The 16,620-nt window shown below is 39.8% G+C and overlaps 1 protein-coding gene and 1 pseudogene across 1 annotated transcript in view; one reads left to right on the forward strand and one right to left on the reverse strand.

Annotated features, from left to right (window-relative positions):
- The window catches only part of LOC112627507 (E3 ubiquitin-protein ligase ARIH1-like), a 51,799-nt gene that overhangs the window by 16,657 nt on the left and 18,522 nt on the right, over positions 1–16,620 (reverse strand). The window contains 3 exon segments of the mRNA XM_025389821.1: positions 712–767; positions 1,291–1,383; positions 12,725–12,869. Of these exon segments, the coding sequence (XP_025245606.1) occupies positions 712–767; positions 1,291–1,383; positions 12,725–12,869 (294 nt within the window).
- On the forward strand, positions 7,149–7,233 carry LOC112628208 (annotated as a pseudogene).

Here is a 16,620-nt window from a genome sequence, read left to right on the forward strand (position 1 = left end):
CCTGAACCTAAAATAAAAGTTGAAAGAAAAAAAAGAAAGAACCTTTCACAAGAAGAGTTGTTAGCTGAAAGCCTCCAGCTTGCCTCCAGCTGTAGTGTATCTGAAATCAGTAGCAGTGTTTCAGCAAAGACCATGATTCCCTGGGTAGTCTCCGTCCATGACTGAGCATATCAAGCGTACTGGGCCCAGCTCTTTCTACTTATTAAGGTATCCCTCTATAGGCAATCTACGCACAGAAGTTCCCCCACAGGGCTGCTAAAGACTCTCATAGCCGTATCATCTGAAGTCTCTTCCTGTTGAATCTTCCTCCTTTCTTGCCTTTAACAGATGTCAGGCCTACATCAATGTCTATCTGCTCCTGCTGTTTACCTTACACATATGCTCTTCCACAATGGGTCAGTTTCACTTTTTTTTCTATCTTGGGATCTGCTTCCAAGAGCACCTCAACTAACACATATGCACATTCTAATCTCCAATCCCAAGGTTTATCAAAATCTAGCTACCATGCATTTCTAAGTTTGTAAGAATAGTGATCAGGCATTTAACCAAGTCACAAATGGGCTTTTGTACTGCTACTAAGGAATGGAATGTAGATGTAAAAGTTTCTTCAGACTTTGAGAAGTTCCACTTCCTTTGAGGTGCTAAGTAAAAATTAATTTGGTTTAACCAACTAACCAATATTCACATGCAGAATCTATCAAAAATACTTACATAACTGTGTTGTCATCCACTAAGATATCACAACCATGAGCAGGACACGAAATAGTCTGAAAAAGATTGAAATTTAAACTGTCTTCATTCAACAAATATTTAATGAATGCTTACCATTGCCAGGCACTTTGCTAGGTTCTGGGAATATCTTAATGTTTATAGGATCTCAGTCCTTCCCTTTCTCCTTAAAGGAAATGTGTGTGAGAGTATATTTATCACCATAAAGCAACTAGACTTGCTAACCTGAGTGATTGGTTTTTAAACACACAACTTTAAAGGTAAAAGCAAGATAATCTTACAAAACTGTGCAACAAGCTTCAGTTCACATCTACCAATACTGATGCCGGCTGAGAAAACATTACCTGGAGTGGCTGGAATGCCACATTACTCTTTAACTGGAATGCCACATTACTTTAGGAAAAAGCCTACTACCTTTAGTTGTTTGAATCTAGAAAAATGTTCCCCATGCGATTCATGATACACAAAGCTTCACCTGTTTTTATTTGTGCAAATTTGTGCAAGGGTCTGAACACCATAGGAAATTCAACAAAAAAGTGAGAAACAACTTGGTATCTTTACCTGACCCATGCCTTCTTCCATTATTTTGGTAGTTAAATATTCACTCCAGCATTGCATACAAAACTTATGTCCACATTCAAGGCCAGTGAAATACTGCAAGAAAAATAAAACATGAACTTAACAAAGACATGATCAGAAAAATCACTATAAACAGTGACTCAATAGGGCTTGATAAGGTCACATTTCTTATAGTGGCTAAAATGTCCAGTCTGACAATAGATGGGCTCCTAAAATGAACTTTTCATGGTGAAATCTGGACATGCAAATACACTGAGCACACATACATCTTAGGAATGGCGGGCAACAACATCTGTATTAAATATAAAAAGACAGACAAATGAGCATATGAAAGAATGCTCAGTATCATTCAGCATCATGGAAATGCAAATCAAAACCACCACGAAGGCTGGGCAACATGGCAAAACCCTGTCTCTACAAAAAATACCAAAATTAGTCAGCCATGACGACGCATGCCTGGAGTCCCAGCTACTTGGGAGGCTGACGTGGAAGCACTGCCTGAGCCTGGGAGGCAGAGGTTGTAGTGAGCTGAGATCACACACCACTGCACTCCAGCCTGGCCAAAAGAATGAGACCCTGTCTCAAACAAAACAAAGCAACACCACTTCACACTCACTAGAACAGCTATAATTAGAAAGACAGAGAAAGCAGGGCACACTGGCTCATATCTGTAATCCCAGCACTTTGGGTGGCTGAGAGGGGAGGATTACTTGAGGCAAGGAGTTCAAGACCAGCCTGGGCAACATAGTGAGACTCTGTCTCCACAAAAAATTAAGAAATTAGCCAGGTGTGGCAGCACATGCCTGTAATCCCAGCTACTCAGAGGGGCTGAGGTGGGAAGATCACTTGAGCCTGAGAGGTCAAGGCTACAGTGAGCTGTCATCATGCCACTGCACTCCACACTGGGCAACAAAGTGAGGCTCTATTCAGAAAAAAAAAGACAGATAATATTCATAACGAGTGTTGGTGGGGATGTAGAAAAATTGGAGCCTTTGTACACTTGATAGAGATGTAAAATGGCACGGCAACTTTGGAAACAATCAGGCAGTTCCTCAAAATATTAAACATAGGATTACCATATGACCCAGCAATTCCAATCCTAGGTATATACTTGAAAGAAATGAAAACATACATCCATACAAAAACTAGTACTCAAGTGTTCATTATAGCATTATTCATAACAGCCAAAAAATGAAAACAATCCAAATGTCCATCAACTGAAGAAAAAAAGTACTTTTTCCATATAATTTCCACAGATAAAATATTAATCAGCCGTAAAAGGAAATAAAGTACTGATACATGGCCACAATATAGATGAACCTTGTCTTCAAGGTTCTTCTCCTATCACTTGCATAGTAAAATTTCTTGTAAAAGAGTGAAAATAAGCCGGTCATAAAAGATCACATATTGATTCTTTTCTTTTTTTTTTTTTTTTTTTTTGAGACGGAGTCTCGCTCTGTCACCCCAGGCTGGAGTGTAGTGGCCGGATCTCAGCTCACTGCAAGCTCTGCCTCCCGGGTTTACGCCATTCTTCTGCCTTAGCCTCCCGAATAGCTGGGACTACAGGCGCCTGCCACCTCGCCTGGCTAGTTTTTTTGTATTTTTTTTTTCTTTTCAGTAGAGACGGGGTTTCACCATGTTAGCCAGGATGGTCTCGATCTCCTGACCTCGTGATCCGCCCGTCTCAGCCTCCCAAAGTGCTGGGATTACAGGCTTGAGCCACCGCGCCCGGCCGCCTTTTTTTTTTTTTTTTTTTGAAACTGAGTCTCCCCTCTGTCACCTAGGCTGGAGTGCAGTGGCGTGATCTCGGCTCACTGCAAACTTCGCCTCCCGGGTTCAAGCAATTCTTCTGCCTCAGCCTCCCAAGTAGCTGGGACTACAGAAGTGCGCCACCACACCCAACTAATTTTTGTATTTTTTAGTAGAGACAGGGTTTCACCATATTGCCAGGCTGGTCTCCAACTCCTGACCTCGTGACTCACCCACCTCGGCCTCCCAAAGTGATGAGATTACAGGCGTGAGCCACCATGTCAAGCCTTGTTTGATTCTGTTACATGAAATGTCCAGTATAGGTATATCCATTGACAAAGAAAACAGATGAGCAGCTGCCTACGGACTGGGGGACTTGGGAGGAATTAGGGGGGGAATTTAAAAAGGTATCTCCTGGGGGATTATCAAGTGTTTTTAAAATTGTGGTGATGGCACATAACTCTGTAGAATATACTAAAACCACTTTAAATGGGTGAACTGGATAGTATATAAATTATATCTCAATAAACCTGTTATGAAAAGACTTATTCAGAATAGCTAAGGATAATAGTAACTAACACTTTGTTCTAAAATGTTAGAGTTAAGGGATCCTTAAATGAAGCTGTATCCTGTAATGGGACATGAAGTAAACACTTTAAATAATATTAGATGATCTGGAGGATTATGTCTTTTAAAAAGATTCAAATAATGGTTACCTTATTTTAAAGAACATTTTGCAATAATTTACCACTAAATTATTTTTAATTGAGTAAGTTATATAGACTTATGATTAAAAACAAATTTTTTTAACAGTACAAGTTCAGAGTTTATGCTGAAAAATAAGCCTCCCTAGGCCAGGCGCGGTGGCTCACACCTGTAATCCTCCCAGCACTACCGGAGGCAGACGTGGGCGCATAACTTACAGTCAGGAATTCAAGACCAGCCTGGCCAATGTGGCGAAACCTGTCTCTACTGAAAACACAAAAATTAGACAAGTGTGGCATTGAGGCAGGTATATCACTTGAGATCAGGAACTCAAGATTAGCCTGGCCAAAATGGCGAAACCCTGTCTCTACTATAAATACAAAAATTAGCCAGGTGTGGGGGCAGGCACCTGGAGTCCCAGCTACTTGGGAGGCTGAGGCGGGAGAATTGCTTGAACCTAGGAGGCGGAGGTTGCAGTAAGTCAAGATCGGGCCACTGCACTCCAGCTTGGGTGACAGAGGGAGACTGTCTCAATAAAAAAAAAAAAAAAAAAAAGGCCTCCCTCATTCCCATCCCTGTTGTTTGTTTCCTCTACCCGGAGGCAACTGCTATTTCCAGTTGCTTACATATTCTTCCAGAGGTGTTCTAATGTACACACTTACACACACACTGTAACAGTACCACAAATTCTCTTCTGCACCTTGTTTTTTGTTGTTGTTGTTTAAAAAAATCCAATAGGGCTGGGCAAGGTGTCTCACGCCTGTAATCCCAGCACTTTGGGAGGCCAAGGCGGGCGGATCATTTGAGGTCAGGAGATCGAGACCAGCCAAGACAACATGGCGAAACCCTGCGTCTACTAAAAATACAAAAAACTACCCAGGTGTGGTACTGTATGCCTGTAATCCCAGCTACTCAGGAGACTGAGGCAGCAGAATCCCCTCAACCCAGGAGGTGGAGGTTGCAGTGAGCCAAGCTCGCACCCTTGCACTCCAGCCTGGGTGACAGAGCAAGACTCCGTCTTAAAAAAACAAAAAAAGGCCGGGCGCGGTGGCTCAAGCCTGTAATCCCAGCACTTTGGGAGGCCGAGACGGGTGGATCACGAGGTCAGGAGATCGAGACCATCCTGGCTAACACGGTGAAACCCCGTCTCTATTAAGAAATACAAAAAACTAGCCGGGCGAGGTGGCGGGCGCCTGTAGTCCCAGCTACTCGGGAGGCTGAGGCCGGAGAATGGCGTGAACCCGGGAGGCGGAGCTTGCAGTGAGCTGAGATCCGGCCACTGCACTCCAGCCTGGGCGACAGAGCGAGACTCCGTCTCAAAAAAAAAAAAAACAAAAAAAAAAACAAAATCCAATGGATTTCTCATGTGGTACCACACTGGTGCAAGTTTGCCTCTTTATAGAAAGGTACCACAATTTTATTTACAGTCTACTATTAATGAACTTTTATACTGCCCTTTTTTCCCCAGTACATTACTGCATTGACTATATATATATCTCTTTGTGATCTTATGAATGTATCTTACGACAAATCTGTAGAGGTGACATTATAATAAATATATACATTTACAACCTAATAGCTATCATCAGGCTCCCCTGCAAAGAGGTTGTCGTCATTTATACTGTGCAAGAGTACTTGGTTTCTCATGCCCATGACAAGGTAGTATATGATCCAACTCCTTGATCTTTGCCAATTTAATAGGTGAAAAATGCACTAACTTCTTTAGTTTTGATTTGAATTTCTTTTATTATAAATGAAGTTATAATATTTCACAAATTTTTTTACACTGTATAATTCCTTTTCTGTATACTCTCTTCATATATTTTGCCAACTTTGCTGTGAGTTTTTCACTTATTTATGGGGGCTTTTTACTTACGTAGGAAATAGGCCATTTATAAGTAGGGGAAATCTTTTCCCCCACTTTGATTCTTAGTGTTCATATTTTGTTGCCATACAGAAGCTCTTTATTCATACACAGTGAACCTCATCACTGTTTAATTTATGACTTGTGAATTCATTAACTGTTATTTATGAAGCTAGGTAGGAATCTTAAGTTTCTATTCCTTATGGCTACCAAGTTGCTCCAACACCATGTATCAAATAATCAACCTTATTTGAAATGCCTCCCCTATAAACGCTAAATTCTCCTCATGCACATTTGACTCTATCCTGTTCCACTGCTACCATGTATCAAATAATCCACCTTATTTGAAATGCCTCCTCTATAATACACTAAACTCTCCTCACGCATATTTGACTCTATCCTGTTCCACTGCTCTGCCTATTCTTGTATCTAGTAGGACTAGTCCTCACTCAACTCTCCCCTGTCAATCTAATCTTCTTTTTCAAGATTTTCCTATTTCTTCTATCTCAAATATTCAAGTCATCCTTTTATCTTAGTATTTGAAGTTTTCTTCAAAGTGATCTTTCACATTTCTTATCAAGTTTATTTAACTCTTTTGTTCTTTTTGTGGCTCTTATAAAGGGTATTTTAAAATTCCCTTAGACTTTCTATTTAGCCATTATGTGACATGTACCTATAAAATTCCTGATGCTACTTATGATATTAGATACAAATATCTGGTTAGGACAGAAATTCTATATATAGCATATCAACTATATTTTTTAAATACATAGACAAAGACATGAAAAGAAATGTATGAGAGGGCTGGGTACCATGGCTCACGCCTGTAATCCCAGCACTTTGGGAGGCTGAGACAGGTGGATCGCGTGAAGTCGGGAGTTCGAGACCAACCTGGCCAACATGATGAAACCCCGTCTCTACTAAAAATACAAAAGTTAGCTTGGCGTGGTGGCGCACACCTGTGATACCAGCTACTCGGGAAGCTGAGGCAGGAGAATCGCTTGAAACCAGGAGGCGGAGGTTTTAGTAAGCTGAGATCACACCACTGCACTCTAGCCTGGGCAACAGAGTGAGACTTCATCTCATTTGAAAAAAAATAATTTTATATATATATATATATATGAAGTGTATCAGTCCTGCAATTAGGTTTACTGAAAGAATGACAAGTAAAATATATATCAAGCTTAAAGGGAGTCTATTATCATTACTCCCCATCAGAGAAGGAGATCTAACTCATTACCACATCACTAATGGAGTCTTTGATTTTTAAGGCTATTAAAGGAAAGGGTATTCTGTAAAAGACAAATAAAGTAAATATATCAGCAACTCTAAAATGTTTTATTCAAAACTTAAAAACATATATAAACGCTTATATGTGCTTCATTCTTTTTTCAAGTAGGAATCCTTAAGAGAGATCAATGGTCACAATGGCTACCAAGTAATCACTTTTTAAGTCTCAACCTTTTTGACTTCTAGTCTAGAGCTCATTTTAAGATAAAAAGATAGAAAAAAAGATAAAAAGATAGTTCATAAATGTAATCATTGGGTTTTCACACACGTGTGAGATGTACCTCTTTCAATCTTGTTACAACTTCAGCACATAGATAAAAGCTTTTTATTCTTTTTAAATAACTTTTCTAATCACATACCAAGATTAAAGTTAGGAAAATAAATCATACATGTATGTCGAAAGATAGAGCAAAAAAATAAAAATACCAAAAACCAAAAACCAAATCTGTGGTCTAAAGATACATATTCATTGTGCTTTAGAGGAATGTATTATTATCACAGATATCTTCCTGTCTATCTCACTTTCCTTTCCTTCTCCGTCCTCTGATATATTCGTTTCCTCATAACCTTGAGCTGGGTTCACCTACATGGCTCCCTGGGCTTTCCCCTAACCCAGGGGATCATATTATCTATTCCCTAAATTTATCCCTGTTTATATCACAAATACATCCGATCAAGAGAGTGCATGAAAAATACATGAAATATCTACAAAAGAAATTAATGGACTTAAAGAAACTAAAGAATACACTCTTAAAGGTTTCATTTATCTGCATCACTTTACATACACAGCAACTAAACCCCTTTGTTTATAAAAATTGAACAAATGACCTAGGGTCATTATACCTAGGTATTTATACACCAGTTCCCTTGTGTATAAAACGTAATGTGTTTAAAAGGAAGATAGGGTAGGACCTAGATATTTTCAAGCAGTGTTTCCAGCAACACCAAGATTCCACAGAGGGGCATCAAGGATGGGGTATGGGAGGGTGGACCACCCTTCCTCACAATTTCAACTCCGCCTTTACCTACTTCACATATGTTATTCTTAAAATATACAAATAATTTTTTTTTTTTTTTTTTGAGACGGAGTCTCGCTTTGTCGCCCAGGCTGGAGTGCAGTGGCCGGATCTCAGCTCACTGCAAGCTCCGCCTCCCGGGTTTACGCCATTCTCCTGCCTCAGCCTCCGAGTAGCTGGGACTACAAGTGCCCGCCACCTGGCCCGGCTAGTTTTTTGTATTTTTTTTTTAGTAGAGATGGGGTTTCACCATGTTAACCAGGATGGTCTCGATCTCCTGACCTCGTGATCCACCCGCCTGGGCCTCCCAAAGTGCTGGGATTACAGGCTTGAGCCACCGCGCCCAGCCAAAATATACAAATTATTTACTTCATAAAAATGAGACACTGGCTGGGGGTGGTGGCTCACTCCTGTAATCCCAGCACTTTGGGAGGCCGAGGTGAGGGGGTCACCTGAAGTCAGGAGTTGGAGACCAGCCTGGACAACATGGTGAAACCCCATCTCTACTAAAATTACAAAAATTAGCTGGGTGTGGTGGCGGGTGGCTGCAATCCCAGCTACCTGGGAGGCTGACGCAGGAATCACTTGAAACCAGGAGGTGGAGGTTGCAGTAAGCCAAGAACATGCCACTGCACTCCAGCCTGGGCGACAGAGCAAGACTCCGTCTAAAAAAAAAAATAGAGAGACACTGTAGTCGCAGCTACATTTCCCAGTACAGTGGTTGGCCAGTACAGCTATTATCTTAACTACTTTAACCTAAAACATTAAGTTGCTAGGGTTAAAAAAATTAGCTACAACACACTTGGGAAGGACTGGGGTGGAGAGTGGAATCTATGAATTTACAAAGTGCTCCAATGTCTCAGAACATTGTTTTTAAAGAAGCAGCCACTCAGGACAGTTAACTCCAAAGGGTTGTAAACTAAGCTACCAAAAGTACTTATTTTAAAATGTGCGTGTGATGCTGCATAAAGCAAAAATTGCTTTCCGGAAGGATAAAGATACTGAAGATATATATAATAAAAAAGTACAAATGCTTGGAGAGTAGTAAAATGTGGGAGTTATACAATGGAAGTAAAGAACTCACTCATCCAATAATAAAGCTTCATGAAGAATTTCAGGTGACATTTACTTTCAAAACTCTAGAGGTTCAACTTGTCTTTCTATATTTGTCTAAAAATTATGAGGAAAGGACATCCTAGTTTTGTCATGATACTTTTCGGAACACTTAGCAGTTTCCATAATGCTTTTAACTTACTTGCCAACCCATGCTGTTCCTTTTGCTATCTTGTCCTATCACTTGCATAGGAAAATTTCTTGTCAAAGAGTAATTGGTTTACATTTATTGCTTCCATTTCCTTTCCCACCTTCAAGTCAATGACTCTTTAGCCCATGAAGTTTGGTTTCTCATCCTAACTCACGCCTTCACTTCATTTCAAATTAACTTTTTAAATCTTTTCTCTGAATCTTTTCATACTATTTACCATCCCCCAGTTCTTGAAAGTACATTCTCTCCTCCTTTGGATTCTGCATTGCTACATTTTCCTGGTTAGCCTAACTACCATGCCTTCACATGTTAGTTCCAATTTCTGTGAATTTCTGTGGTGAGTCCTCCCTGATCAAAAACTGGGTTAGGTATCCCTCCCACACGTTCCCACAGTATCATATCTTATATTTGCCCTGCCAAAGCACTTACCATTCTTTCTGAATATGTCACCTTACTACTTATCTATGCAACTAACCCGTAAATTATTTGAAGTTAGGAATTATGTATTTATTCTCCATTGTTTCTTAGAATAGTGCCTAGTGTGTTCAATAAATAGGTTCTCCATCATCAATTACAAGTACAAACAAAAATTTACACTGTAAATCTCAAGTCATGATTTTGAATTCTAGTTTGTTGAGACTGTTAGACAATACCAAGAACAGTGAGAAAGTTATAGTGGATATTTGTAAGCAGCTAGCTTCAGTACTCAAATCAGAGTTAAGATTTCAATTAAGAAGGAACTGGCTATGATAGAGCAGGAGGAAAAACACCAAGAAGTAAGGAAACCTTGTAAAACCTGGGTCTTAGTATTACCTCACGGAAGCATTTAACTGTAAGCACTATGTAAATCTCAACTGGCAAAGAGAATCTGTTAAAGACAATAAAATAGTCAAAATATGAATTTAATATATTGTAACAGTAGTACTTTTTTTAAATATTCAAATTAGAATTGTGATTTAAGGTGAGAGAAATGATACAGTTTTCAGGCTGGAAGAAAAATGAAAGAATATCTTATTCAACTCAGAAAGAAAAAGAAACTGCTGGGTGCGGTGGTTCACACCTGTAATCCCAGCTCTGTGGGAGGCTAAGGTGGGTGGATCACCTGAGGTCAGGAGTTCAAGACCAGCCTGGCCAATACGGTGAAAGCCCATCTCTACTAAAAATACAAATATTAGCCAGGTGTGGCAGCGGGTGCCTGTAGTCCCAGCTACTTGGGAGGCTGAGGCAGAAGAATCACTTGAACCTGGGAGGCGGAGGCTGCAGTGAGCCAAGACTAACATTGCACTCCAGTCTGGGCAACAAGAGCAAAACTCATGCCAAAAAAAAAAAAAGAAAGAAAGAAAAGAAAAGAAGAGGCCAGACGCGGTGGCTCACTCCTGTAATCCCAACACTTTGGGAGGCTGAGGCAGGCAGAACACGACATCAGGAGATTGAGACCATCCTGGCTAACATGGTGAAACCCCATCTCTACTAAAAATACAAAAAATTAGCCGGGCTTGATGGCAGGCGCCTATAGTCCCAACTACTCGGGAGGCTGAGGCAGGAGAATGGCGTGAACCTGGGAGGTGAAGCTTGCAGTGAGCCGAGATCGCACCACTGCACTCCAGTCTGGGTGACAGAGTGAGACTCCGTCTCAGAAAAACAAAACAAAAAAACTGGAGGAGCACGGTGGCTCACACCTATAATGCCAGCACTTTCAGAGGCCAGGTGGGCAGATTGCTTGAGCTCAGAGAAGTTCCACACCAGCCTGGGCAACATGGTAAAACCCTGTCTCTACAAAAAACAAAACAAAACACACACACACAGACACACACACACACACACCAGAAAAATCAGCCAGACATGGTGGCATGCGCCTGTGGTCCCAGAGTTTGAGGCTGCAGTGATCACATCACTGCACTCCAGCCTGGACAACAGAGCAAGGTCATCTCGAAAGAAAGAATGAAAAGAAAAAAGAAAAATCCAGTGACATTAAATGGCTTACCTCCCCCTAAAGCCAAAAATTTCATGTTAGAGTTATGATCAGAACTTGAGAATTGGAAAATTCAGTTCACCACTTTACCTACTAAATAACTCACTGATCATTCTATTTCTCTAAGAGTACTTAATTTTCTTTTAAAACTTTTCTCATCACTTGTAGATGCAAACAAGTTAACTTCCCGCAAATGGACCCCATTAGAGATACACATATACAACTCTAAGATAAACAATAAAAATCCTTCAATATAAATAAATATTAGCCAGGCTTGATGGTGCATGTCTGTAATTCCAGCTACTTGGGAGGCTGAGGGAGGAGGAACACTTGAACTTAAGAGTCTGATAAAGGCTGTAGTACACTATGACTAGGCCTGTGAATAGCCATAACACTCCAGCCTGGGTGGCATAGTGAGACCCCATTAACAGATTAATTGTGAAAATAACAGTGTCTAAGATTTGGTATACAGTAATTATTAGAAAGAGCTACTTAACAATTAAAGCAGAGAACATGAACAAGACAGTTGTAATTATCATGGAATTAAGTTCTCTCTTAGATATCTTAAGACACCTTAAGACTAAACTTCCTTAGTAAACACTCAAGTAAAGCATCAAGTAAGTAAATCATCTCAGTTCAGTAAATTTTATTTTATATTTTGAGACGGAGTCTCACTCTGTCACCCAAGCTGGAATACAGTGGCAGGACGTCAGCTCACTGCAGCCTCTGCCTTCCAGGCAGCAATTCTCACGCCTCAGCCTCCCAAGTAGCTGGGATTATAGACACGCACCATCACGGCAGGGTAATTTTTTTGTATTTTTAGTTGAGACAGGTTTTCACCATGTTGGCCAGGACGGTCTCAAACTCCTGGCCTCAAGTGATCTGCCTGCCTTGGCCTCCCCAAGTGCTGGGATTATAGGCATGAGCCACTGAGCCCAGCTTCAGTTCAATAAATGTTTAGGAAGGATATTTGTACTTAAGGGATTAACATCAGTTATTTGGTTGTCTTCCTTATCGCTGGTTCTATTCCAACTCTGTCCCCACATACCATATTTAACAATCTCCATTTGAATGGATTTGATTAAGTGAAAATTTTATCTTTTGAAGAATTCTGAGAGTTCCCTAGCAAATAGTATTAACAATATTTATTAATAGTATTAACTAGCAAATAGTATTAACAATATTTATGAGTGTTTCTGGATATTTGAAAAACACAGTTTAAATCTATTTTAATTTGGATGAGAAACAATTCTACTCACTGCCTACCTATTACACAATTCTCCCCGTAGTGATAAAATAAACTCCAGAAAGATTTAGGTCTATAAATGACAACTCGGACAAGTTGTTGCTGCTTTAAAAAACAAATAGGGGTTGGAGGAAAGAGGAACCAAGCTCTTACTCTTTTCCTTCCTTTCCTCACACTGAATACATTGATAGGTTATGGCTTAGAGGCTACTACTCAAAGTCCCACAGATTTTCCTTTGTCTAAATAATGGAAGTTGATTTACCCTCTGAAATACAAAGTCAGCACTAGCCTTAAACTACCAGATACTCACCGAGTTAGGGTAGTTCAAGCAGCAGATCTGACAAGGCATATCCTGTGCTGATGACCTTGTATTCATCTGGCGTGTTCGAGACTTTTTACTTGGATTAATTACATGACACTCAGCAAAGAGCTTCTCCAGGTTTCCATCAAAGTACCTGCATTATTTAAACAGAAAGGATAAGAGCCCAGCAACTGCACACTGTTAGAGCTCTCCAAAAACCTGATTTTCTATAGGGAAAAGCAAGAAGCTGAATTAAAATAAAACAAGATAATAACCCTTTTACTCTGAGGAAATAAAAGCTATATGGTACAAATTATAGCAAATAAAGGTGTGTGTATACATGTGCATATATATATTGCAAGCAGCAAAAAAAGTAGCAAAAATTCAGTCTACTCTCATATATACGAGTATATATGTGTGTGTATATATGTGTGTGTGTGGGTGTGTATATATATGTAAACTAGTAGACTGAGTTTTTGCTATTTTTTTTCTAAATTTTGTTTTTAAATAATTGAATCTTGGGAAGTTAGGCTATTAGTATTTTAACAGTACTGCAACTAAAACTTAAGGATTAAATATTACTCTACAAAGATGAATATTTTACTTGGGTAGGGTATATTTTATACAAATGAACTCATGTTCTTAATAATTTTAGTTAAAGCAATTTAAACATATTAGCTTTAGTAAACAATTTATCTTACCACACAAATCATCTTAAAAATACAATTATTACATGTGTCTCATTTTACATAATAGACTTGCTTTCTAAACGTTCTTTTGAAATATTTTTAATTTACTGAGAAAGGAGAAGAAATAGAAAAAAGTGTAACTTCAAACATTTTATATAAAATAAATTACATATTAGCTTTTCATAAAATATGTATCTAAATACAGAGGTGTTCCATATCTAATACATCAAGAGTATATGCCAAGTACTACCTAGAGTTTTAACTAAATAGCAAACCTCTGGACAGAAGATAGTAGAGCAGACCTTAAGCGGGAGTGGGCGGGGAAGATAGTGGTAAATACTTAGCACAATGTTTCCAATTAATTCAGATAAGACATGTTCCCTGGCCTCTTGAAATAGCTTACTATTCAAAAGGGAAAAGCAATAGATTCGAAAAAATTTTTAAAAACTTTCCAATTTGCAAAACCAATATAACCAGCAAAAATAATGCGTAATCTGGTCAATTACTTTTTAGGTTGTAAAGCCCAGGTTACAGTAACTATAATGCTCTTTATATACAAACAGGAGATTTTCAATTTTAAAAGTAATTCAATACTCCAAAGGAATTTCCAATATTTTTAATTATAGTCTTATTTAGGCTTCATGTCAAAGGTTACTATACCTTACTGTACCTCCAGAAAAACCATTCAAATGAAACAAACCATATCACTTCTCCTAAGACTAATAAATATCTTTTTTATAGATACTTTGACTACAGCATATTTCAATGAAATCATATTTTCGATTGAAATGCCAACACATTACAAAAAGGAGGATTATCAGAAAGTTAAAGTTGTCAGGAACTCATACAAATAGAAAATTAATGTCTCTGATGATTCAGATAATCAGAATATATCTAGAGCAGAAAATCAAAGGCTTTCCTACAAATTCGAGACAGAGTCCCACTCTGTCGCCCAGACTGGAGTGCAGTGGTGCTATCTCGGCTCACTGCAAACTTTGCCACGGAGGTTCAAGCGATTCTCCTGCTTCAGCCGCCCGAGTAGCTGGAATTGCAGGCCTGCCACCATGCCCCGCTAATTTTTGTTTTAGTACCCAGGCGCGGTGGCTCACACCTGCAATCCCAGCACTTTGGGATGCGGAGGCCGGTGGATCACTTGATGTCAGCAGTTCAAGATCAGCCTGGCCAACATGGTGAAACCCCATCTCTACTAAAAATACAAAAAAATTAGCCCGGCACAGTGGCGGGTGCCTGTAATCCCAGCTACCCGGGAGGCCAAGGCATGAGAACTGCGTGAACCCAGGAGGCGAGGTTGCAGTGAGCCAAGATGGTGCCACTGCACTGCACTCTAGCCTGGGCGACAGAGCGAGACTGTCTCAAATTTTTAAAAAAAGATAATATAAAATACCAACTTTTACCTGAAAAACTGAAAGCATAACAGACTAACACTAATTATCAATTCATAAACCAGCTAAATACCTTGTTTTATAAAAATAGTCATGCTCGGCGGGGCGCGGTGGCTCAAGCCTGTAATCCCAGCACTTTGGGAGGACGAGACGGGCGGATGACGAGGTCAGGAGATCGAGATCATCCTGGCTAACACGGTGAACCCCGTCTCTACTAAAAAAAAAAAAATACAAAAAACCAGCCGGGCGTGGTGGTGGGCGCCTGTAGTCCCAGCTACTCGGGAGGCTGAGGCAGGAGAATGGCGTAAACCCGGGAGGCGGAGCTTGCAGTGAGCTGAGATCCGGGCACTGCACTCCAGCCTGGGCGACAGAACGAGACTCCGCCTCAAAAAAAAAAAAAAAAAAAAATTCACGCTCAGAAGACAAACTTCTGTCATCCAAAATTTGACAACATGGAACTAATGACTCTTACACTCTGGTTAACATTCTAGACAGTAGTCTATGAGTATACAGCCACACGGACATGTGTCTCTAATTTCATATAAATAACACCCTAGTCCACATTTCTAACCTGCTTTCTTCACTAGACAATATCTAACAGACATCTTTGTCATTAAATGTCTACATTTTTCATTTTTGCACAATATTCCACTATAGTTATTTACTATATCTAACCAATGTTATTCTGAAGGACATTTAAATGTGCCACATAAAAACAATCCTTGATTAAAATCTTTAGCCCATCAGATAGGGAAAAATATCTAGACTTAACTTGTATTTCTTTATTAGTGAAGGTGAACATTTTTCTGTGGTGATCTTATTCCTTATGAAGTTCAGTGTGTAAAGAGGAAGAGTAAATCTTTGTTTCATGGGTTGCTTTCGTTCTCCCGTTTCTTTCTTGTCTTTCAACCTTCTTTAATGGTGTTTAATTATCACTTTAAAATTTTTAGGCCGGGCGCGGTGGCTCATGCCTGTAATCCCAGCACTTTGGGAGGCCGAGGCGGGCGAATCACGAGGTCAGGAGATCGAGACCATCCTGGCGAACATGGTGAAACCCCATCTCTACTAAAAATACAAAAAAATTAGCCGGGCGTGGTGGCGGGCGCCTGTAGTCCCAGCTACTTGGGAGGCTGAGGCAAGAGAATGGCGTGAACCCAGGAGGCGGAGCTTGCAGTGAGCTGAGATCCGGCCCCTGCACTCCAGCCTGGGCGACAGAGCGAGACTCCATCTCAAAAAAAAAAAAAAAAAAAAAAATTTATGTAGGCACATTTATCATGCTACCCCACTGTGATTTCTGCAGTTTATACCACACTTTAAAAGACTTCCAAAGCCAAAGATTTTTTTTAATGGAAATTCATTAATGATTTAGATCTCACCTTTAAACTGTTTCTATTAAAACTGTTGATTTATTTTTGCGTAATAAGGAGTACGGGATTCCATTTCATTTCAATCCATTTACTGAAGGTTGTCTCATCTATTGGAAACACTTTTTCCCATCTTTAGTTCCAGCTAACACCTGACTTCCTCAAATAAGTGATCTCTGACACCTCCTCACTTCCAGCCCCATTAGATAAGTTTCCCTTCAATTACATCCCATTGTTACTCCTAGTCCTTTGCAGCACTTAACAACATTCCTAAGTGTAATCACTCTTTATGTTTGCTCTGCTAGAAGGTAAACCCCAGGAGGACTACTTTATTATTCCTGGAGCCCTGAAGTCTACAGGCATGTTACAAGCACTTAGTTTCTTCTTAAAGAGTAACTGACTAATCTAACTCTCCGCACTGACCTGTTTACCATATACCAGAAGTTCCT

This window comes from Theropithecus gelada, chromosome 7a, assembly GCF_003255815.1.
Source record: "Theropithecus gelada isolate Dixy chromosome 7a, Tgel_1.0, whole genome shotgun sequence".
Taxonomy (NCBI): Eukaryota; Metazoa; Chordata; class Mammalia; order Primates; family Cercopithecidae; genus Theropithecus; species Theropithecus gelada.